Source organism: Buteo buteo, chromosome 5 (genome assembly GCF_964188355.1).
Source record: "Buteo buteo chromosome 5, bButBut1.hap1.1, whole genome shotgun sequence".
NCBI lineage: Eukaryota > Metazoa > Chordata > Aves > Accipitriformes > Accipitridae > Buteo > Buteo buteo.
In genome coordinates, this window is record NC_134175.1 from 1,438,290 (window position 1) to 1,449,773 (window position 11,484).

Sequence of the window (11,484 nt, forward strand, 5' to 3'; positions counted from 1 at the left end):
ACACACCCACACACACCACACACGCACCACCCACACACGCACCACACACACAACACACGCACCACGCACCACACACACACTGCACCACACGCGCGCACCGCACCACACACGCACACACACAACACCCACACACGCACACACACGCACACCACACACACGCGCACACCACGCGCGCACCACCCACACACGCACACAACACACGCACCACACACAACACACCCACAACACACACCCACGCACCACACACAACACACACGCACACAACACACGCACCGCACACACCACGCACACAACACACACACCACGCACACACCACACACACAACACACGCAGCACGCACCACACACACACTGCACCACACGCGCACACCACACGCACAACACACGCACGCACACAACACACACGCACCACCCACCACACACCATGCACACAACACCCACACACACACCACACACGCACACCCACGCACCACACACACAACACACACGCACACCCACCACACGCACGCACCACACGCACGCACCACACCCACAACACACACCCACGCACCACACGCAACACCCACACACACACACACAACACACGCACCACGCACCACACACCCCCACACACGCACCACGCACCACACGCACCACACACACAACACACACGCACACAACACACGCACCACACACATGCACCACGCGCGCACCACGCACGCACCACACACACCACACGCACGCACCATGCACGCCACAACACATGCACCACACCCACGCACCACACACACCCACAACACACGCGCACCCACGCACCACGCGCGCACGCACCCACACCACACGCACACACACACCACACGCACCACACCCACAACACACGCACGCACCCCACACCCACGCACACAACACCCGCACACGCACCACACATACGCGCGCACCACACACACACACAGCGCACCATGCACACAACCCACGCACCACACACACCCACAACACACGCACCACGCACACACACACACACCACACGCCCACAACACACGCACGCACCACGCACACAACGCACCCACACCACACACACACACCCACGCACCATGCACACACACACCACACACAACGCACACACGCACACACACACCCACAACACACGCACGCACCACACGCACCACACACACAACACACACCACACGCACGCACCACACACACCACACCCACAACACATGCACGCACCACACGCACGCACACAACACACGCACGCACACAACACACACCCACACACACCACACACCCACGCACCGCAACACACCCACACACGCACCACCCACACACTGCACCACACACACGCACACACCACACACCCACGCACGCACCACACACCCACAACACACGCACGCACCACACACACAACACACACGCACACACCCACAACACATGCACACACACAACACACACACCACACACGCACGCACCGCAACACACCCACACACGCACCACCCACACACGCACACAACACACGCACCACACACACGCACCACGCGCGCACCACCCACACACGCACCACGCACACACACGCACCACACACAACACACGCACCGCACACACCACGCACACAACACACACCACGCACACACCACACACACCACGCACACCACACACACGCGCGCACCACACACACAACACACACGCACACACCCACAACACACGCACGCACACAACACACACGCACACACCCACAACACACGCACGCACACAACACACACGCACCACCCACCACACACCATGCACACAACACCCACACACACCCACAACACACACCCACGCACCACACGCAACACCCACACACGCACACACACAACACACGCACACACACCACACCCACAACACATGCACGCACCACACGCACGCACACAACACACGCACGCACACAACACACACCCACACACACCACACACCCACGCACCGCAACACACCCACGCACGCACCACACACCCACAACACACGCACGCACCACACACACAACACACACGCACACACCCACAACACATGCACACACACAACACACACACCACACACGCACGCACCGCAACACACCCACACACGCACCACCCACACACGCACACAACACACGCACCACACACACGCACCACGCGCGCACCACCCACACACGCACCACGCACACACACGCACCACACACAACACACGCACCGCACACACCACGCACACAACACACACCACGCACACACCACACACACCACGCACACCACACACACGCGCGCACCACACACACAACACACACGCACACACCCACAACACACGCACGCACACAACACACACGCACACACCCACAACACACGCACGCACACAACACACACGCACCACCCACCACACACCATGCACACAACACCCACACACACCCACAACACACACCCACGCACCACACGCAACACCCACACACGCACACACACAACACACGCACACACACCACACCCACAACACATGCACGCACCACACACACCGCACGCACCACACACACGCACACCCACGCACCACACACCCACAACACACGCACACACACCACACCCACAACACATGCACGCACCACACGCACACAACACGCACCACACACACACTGCACCACACACACCACACCACACACACGCGCGCACCACACGCAACACACATGCACACCCACGCACAACACACGCACACACACACGCACCACGCGCGCACCACCCACACACGCACCACACGCAACACACACGCACACCCACGCACCACACACAACACGCGCACACAACACCCACACACACACCACACGCGCGCACCACCCACGCACCACACACACGCGCACACACCACACGCACGCACGCACCCACAACACACGCACACACACCCACACACACCACACACGCACGCACCGCAACACACCCACACACGCACCACCCACACACGCACACACCACACACCCACGCACCACACACAACACGCGCGCACCGCACCACACACGCACACCCACACAACACCCACACACCACACGCACACACACACGCACCACGCGCGCACCACCCACACACGCACGCACCACACACAACACGCACACACCACACACCCCCGCACACCACACACACACACGCACACACCCACAACACACGCGCACCACACGCACGCACCACACACACCGCACCACACCCACAACACACACCCACGCACCACACGCGCGCAGCACACCCACACAACACCCACACACCACACACCCGCACACCACACACACACCACACGCACACACCCACAACACACGCACGCACACAACACACACGCACCACACCCACAACACACACCCACGCACCACACGCGCGCAGCACACCCACACAACACCCACACACCACACACCCGCACACCACACACACACCACACGCACCACGCGCGCACCACCCACACGCAACACACACGCACACCCACACACCCACAACACACGCACGCACACAACACACACGCACCACACCCACAACACACACCCACGCACCACATGCAACACCCACACACGCACACACCGCACCACACACACCACACGCAACACACACACGCACCACACCCACAACACATGCACGCACCACACACAACACACATGCACACCCACGCACACACACAACACACACGCACGCACCCACAACACACGCACACACACAACACCCACACACGCACACACACGCACACCACACACACGCGCACACCACGCGCGCACCACCCACACACGCACACAACACACGCACCACACACAACACACCCACAACACACACCCACGCACCACACACAACACACACGCACACAACACACGCACCGCACACACCACGCACACAACACACACACCACGCACACACCACACACACAACACACGCAGCACGCACCACACACACACTGCACCACACGCGCACACCACACGCACAACACACGCACGCACACAACACACACGCACCACCCACCACACACCATGCACACAACACCCACACACACACCACACACGCACACCCACGCACCACACACACAACACACACGCACACCCACCACACGCACGCACCACACGCACGCACCACACCCACAACACACACCCACGCACCACACACAACACCCACACACGCACACACCAGACACCCACGCACCACGCACACCACACACACGCACGCACCCACAACACACGCACACACCCACACACACCACACACGCACCACCCACACACGCACCACACACACAACACACGCACCACGCACCACACACACGCGCACACCACGCGCGCACCACCCACACACGCACACAACACACGCACCACACACAACACACCCACAACACACACCCACGCACCACACACAACACACACGCACACAACACACGCACCGCACACACCACGCACACAACACACACACCACGCACACACCACACACGCACACCCACGCACCACACACACAACACACACGCACACCCACCACACGCACGCACCACACGCACGCACCACACCCACAACACACACCCACGCACCACACGCAACACCCACACACACACACACAACACACGCACCACGCACCACACACCCCCACACACGCACCACGCACCACACGCACCACACACACAACACACACGCACACAACACACGCACCACACACATGCACCACGCGCGCACCACGCACGCACCACACACACCACACGCACGCACCATGCACGCCACAACACATGCACCACACCCACGCACCACACACACCCACAACACACGCGCACCCACGCACCACGCGCGCACGCACCCACACCACACGCACACACACACCACACGCACCACACCCACAACACACGCACGCACCCCACACCCACGCACACAACACCCGCACACGCACCACACATACGCGCGCACCACACACACACACAGCGCACCATGCACACAACCCACGCACCACACACACCCACAACACACGCACCACGCACACACACACACACCACACGCCCACAACACACGCACGCACCACGCACACAACGCACCCACACCACACACACACACCCACGCACCATGCACACACACACCACACACAACGCACACACGCACACACACACCCACAACACACGCACGCACCACACGCACCACACACACAACACACACCACACGCACGCACCACACACACCACACCCACAACACATGCACGCACCACACGCACGCACACAACACACGCACGCACACAACACACACCCACACACACCACACACCCACGCACCGCAACACACCCACACACGCACCACCCACACACTGCACCACACACACGCACACACCACACACCCACGCACGCACCACACACCCACAACACACGCACGCACCACACACACAACACACACGCACACACCCACAACACATGCACACACACAACACACACACCACACACGCACGCACCGCAACACACCCACACACGCACCACCCACACACGCACACAACACACGCACCACACACACGCACCACGCGCGCACCACCCACACACGCACCACGCACACACACGCACCACACACAACACACGCACACACCACACACACCACGCACACCACACACACGCGCGCACCACACACACAACACACACGCACACACCCACAACACACGCACGCACACAACACACACGCACACACCCACAACACACGCACGCACACAACACACACGCACCACCCACCACACACCATGCACACAACACCCACACACACCCACAACACACACCCACGCACCACACGCAACACCCACACACGCACACACACAACACACGCACACACACCACACCCACAACACATGCACGCACCACACACACCGCACGCACCACACACACGCACACCCACGCACCACACACCCACAACACACGCACACACACCACACCCACAACACATGCACGCACCACACGCACACAACACGCACCACACACACACTGCACCACACCACACACACGCGCGCACCACACGCAACACACATGCACACCCACGCACAACACACGCACACACACAACACACACCCACGCACCACACACACAACACACACGCACCACCCACACGCACCACGCACGCACACAACACACGCACCGCGCGCACCACACACACCCACGCACGCACCACACGCACACCACACACACGCACGCACGCACCACACCCACGCACCACACGCAACACCCACGCGCACACAACACACGCACCACACACACGCACCACGCGCGCACCACCCACACACGCACCACACGCAACACACACGCACACCCACGCACCACACACAACACGCGCACACAACACCCACACACACACCACACGCGCGCACCACCCACGCACCACACACACGCGCACACACCACACGCACGCACGCACCCACAACACACGCACACACACCCACACACACCACACACGCACGCACCGCAACACACCCACACACGCACACACCACACACCCACGCACCACACACAACACGCGCGCACCGCACCACACACGCACACCCACACAACACCCACACACCACACGCACACACACACGCACCACGCGCGCACCACCCACACACGCACACAACACACGCACGCACCACACACAACACGCACACACCACACACCCCCGCACACCACACACACACACGCACACACCCACAACACGCGCGCAGCACACCCACACAACACCCACACACCACACACCCGCACACCACACACACACCACACGCACACACCCACAACACACGCACGCACACAACACACACGCACCACACCCACAACACACACCCACGCACCACACGCGCGCAGCACACCCACACAACACCCACACACCACACACCCGCACACCACACGCACACCACACACGCACCACACACACGCACCACGCGCGCACCACCCACACGCAACACACACGCACACCCACGCACCCACAACACACGCACACACCCACAACACACGCACGCACACAACACACACGCACCACACCCACAACACACACCCACGCACCACATGCAACACCCACACACGCACACACCGCACCACACACACCACACGCAACACACACACGCACCACACCCACAACACATGCACGCACCACACACAACACACATGCACACCCACGCACACACACAACACACACCCACACACACCAGACACCCACGCACCACGCACACCACACACACGCACGCACCCACAACACACGCACACACACAACACACAACACACACGCACACAACACACGCACCACACCACACGCGCGCACCGCACCACACACGCACACCCACACACGCACACAACACACGCACGCACCACACACAACACGCACACACCAGACACCCACGCACCGCGCGCACCACACACACAACACACGCACGCACACACCCACCACACACGCACGCACACAACACACACGCACCACCCACCACACACCATGCACACAACACCCACACACCACACGCGCGCACCACCCACGCACCACACGCAACACCCACACACGCACGCACCACACCCACAACACACACCCACGCACCACACGCAACACCCACACACGCACACAACACACGCACCACACACACGCACCACGCGCGCACCACCCACACACGCACCACACGCAACACACACGCACACCCACGCACCACACACAACACGCGCACACAACACCCACACACACACCACACGCGCGCACCACCCACGCACCACACACACGCGCACACACCACACGCACACCCACCCACAACACACGCACACACGCACACACCACACGCAACACACATGCACACCCACGCACCACACACAACACCCACACACGCACACACCAGACACCCACGCACCACGCACACCACACACACGCACACACCCACAACACACGCACACACCCACACACACCACACACGCACCACCCACACACGCACCACACACACAACACACGCACCACGCACCACACACACACTGCACCACACGCGCGCACCGCACCACACACGCACACACGCACACACACGCACACCACACACACGCGCGCACCACACACACGCGCGCACCACACGCACGCACCGCAACACACCCACACACGCACCACCCACACACGCACACCACGCGCGCACCACCCACACACGCACACAACACACGCACCACACACAACACACACACCACACACCCACAACACACACCCACGCACCACACACAACACACACGCACACAACACACGCACCGCACACACCACGCACACAACACACACACCACGCACACACCACACACACAACACACGCAGCACGCACCACACACACACTGCACCACACGCGCGCACCACACACACCCACGCACGCACCACACGCAACACACACGCACGCACCACACACAACACGCACACACCACACACCCACGCACCACGCACACCACACACACAACACACGCACACCACACACACGCGCGCACCACACACACAACACACACGCACACACCCACAACACATGCACGCACACAACACACACGCACCACCCACCACACACCATGCACACAACACCCACACACGCACACAACGCGCGCACCGCACACCCACGCACCACACACACAACACACGCACCACACACCCCCACACACGCACCACGCGCGCACCACACACACCACACGCACGCACCACGCACGCCACAACACACGCACCACGCACAACACACCCACACCCACGCACCGCACACACAACACACGCACCACGCGCGCACACACGCACCGCACACACAACACACGCACCACGCGCGCACACACGCACCACACACACGCACGCACACACACAACACACGCACCGCACACGCACAACACACCACACACCACACGCACGCACCACGCACCCCACACAACGCACCACACCACACCCACGCATGCACCACACGCACGCACCGCACACAAACGCACACCCCCCACACACACCACACACAACGCACCACACCACACACGCACCCACACCACAACACACCCACCCATGCACCACACACACTGCACCACACGCACGCACCACACACACCCCCACACACCACACACGCGCACCCACGCACCGCACCATGCACACCACCACACACAACACGCACCACGTGCACAACACCCACACACGCACACGACGCACACACACCCACAACACACACGCACCACACACAACACACACACCCACGCACCACACGCACACACACACCCACGCACCACACGCACCGCACCACAGACACATGCTGCATGCACCCCACCCACACCACACGCACACCCACACACGCACCACGCACCCACGCACCACACACCACAACACACACACCACACACCCACCACACACAAACGCACAACACACGCACGCTGCACGCACCACACACACCACACATGCACACGCACGCACCCGCACCCCACAACACACACCCCACAACACTCACCAGACACACGCAGCACACAACACACTCTCCACACACACGCACCAGACACGCCCCACCCACCACACAACACACACGCGCGGTGTGTGTGTTGTGTGTGGTGCGAAGAAGCTAATAAAGCAACACCAGCCACAGGAGTAGGAGTTTTTTATTCAAACTCAAAACAAACAACCAAAACTAAACTCAAAACAAACAACCAAAACTAAACTCAAAACAAACAACCAAAACTAAACTCAAAACAAACAACCAAAACTAAACTCAAAACAAACAACCAAAACTAAACTCAAAACAAACAACCAAAACTAAACTCAAAACAAACAACCAAAACTAAACTCAAAACAAACAACCAAAACTAAACTCAAAACAAACAACCAAAACTAAACTCAAAACAAACAACCAAAACTAAACTCAAAACAAACAACTCTAATAAAATGACAACAGTCATAATTACAGGATTGGACTATAGAAATGATGCGCAGGGCAATTGCTCCCATTTCTAGCTGGCATCAGAACCGCTCCGTACTTACAAAGACCGAGCCAAATTTTGGCCGGCAGCCGCCTCTCTGCTAAACTATTTCCATCCTTTCCCCCCTGCACATCACCGTTCTCCCCGGCACGGCCGCGCACGCAAGGAGCTCGGCTGGGTGCTGCGGTGTGGGTGCCTGCCGGAGCCTAACCCGTGTGCCTTTTCCAGGGATAGAAATGGAGATTGTGAATAGTTGCGAAGCCAACAACGGTGGCTGTTCCCATACGTGCCACCACACCAGCTCCGGCCCCGCCTGTACCTGTAATTTTGGCTATCGGCTTGAAGAGGACCAGAAGACATGCACTGGTAAGGCAAGGGGAAAAGTACCTCCCTCGTTTTCACGAGCACACCAAGTAACAGTGAGGATCTCCGTACGTTAGCTACTCTCCCTATATGCACTACAACCAGGTTAACAAGGCTAGAAACGGATGCAAAACGCCTCGAGCTCTGTAAACGCTAGGAAGTTGAGGCACGCGCCTCACACTGCATTACTCCGAGCCCCTTGCAGCCGAAACCCACCGCGGTGCTCGCTACCCGGACACTTGCTGCACCAGCGTGTCGGGCCGTGGTTTCATCCTGCGCTCGCGGTGGGGCTGTGGCTCAGGCTCACACAGCCAGGCTGGGTGGCCGTTTCCATCCTTCGGGCGGTCCAAAGCTGTGAGAAATCCCGGTGCCCTTCCTGCAGGTTAGTTGGAGGGGCTATGCATCGAGGCACTTACTTACTTACACCTACAGACTTCTCTTTCTATAAAACCAGCAAGCAGGAGGTTGCTAGCGAAGAGTAACGGTGTTTAGTGATGCGAAACAGTACTTACGTATCTCCATACAGTGCAGAGTCGCGGTTAGTTCACGTTGCTCAGGAAATAATTCTTGAATTCGTTTCCTCTTTGTTCAGTACCACCTTCTTCCTGCAGTTTCCAAGGAGCGCGTCCGTCCAGGACATCTGTTGGGAACAAATACACGCCTTTAACAGGCTGCCGCGGGCGCCCGCAGTTGCTCGGGTGGGGGGCGATTCCTCTGCCAGGACAGCAATGCAAAACCCCCCGGAACTTTGCTTTCCCCTGTGGCTCTGAGGAAGCAGTAGGAGCTGTCTCCATACAGCATCACAACACGGGAGCGAAAAAGCCAGGACCTGAACTGAAGTCTACTCTGAAAGAACATTCTTCCTTTGCATACTACAAAGCCCAGCAGTGCTACCCGTTTTCCTACCAGACCCCTCCTCGGTCCAGCCTCCTCTGGTGGTAGGGGGATGCTCCACCAACCCCTCTGCTACCTGGGCACTGCAGTAATTCCACTTCATTGTGGACAAATGGAGTCCCATAAATACAAGGGGCTTGAAACTTACTTACAGTCCCACGAGCTCTGCTTTCTCCAGGTTATCTAGATCCATCCTTCAGAGACTTCACTCTGAGATAGCTTGAGGGAACTAATACCAAAAAGCTGGTCAAAGAAACTCTAAGACTCGATTTTGGAGTTTTAGAAAGCAGGCGTTCTTTATCGCAGCGCTGGGCGCACGGGGGATCGCTCCACCTATCGTGCACGCCGTCAGGCCTAATTGTCCAGGTTAAGTACACGTTCTACAGACATACTCACTAGTTTTCCAG

General features: G+C 59.5%; 1 protein-coding gene across 1 annotated transcript in view; it reads left to right on the plus strand.

Annotated features, from left to right (window-relative positions):
- The window catches only part of MEGF6 (multiple EGF like domains 6), a 128,864-nt gene that overhangs the window by 84,427 nt on the left and 32,953 nt on the right, over window positions 1-11,484 (plus strand). The window contains exon 10 of the mRNA XM_075027135.1: window positions 10,049-10,186. Within this exon, the coding sequence (XP_074883236.1) occupies window positions 10,049-10,186 (138 nt within the window). The remainder of the gene's footprint in view (window positions 1-10,048; window positions 10,187-11,484) is intronic.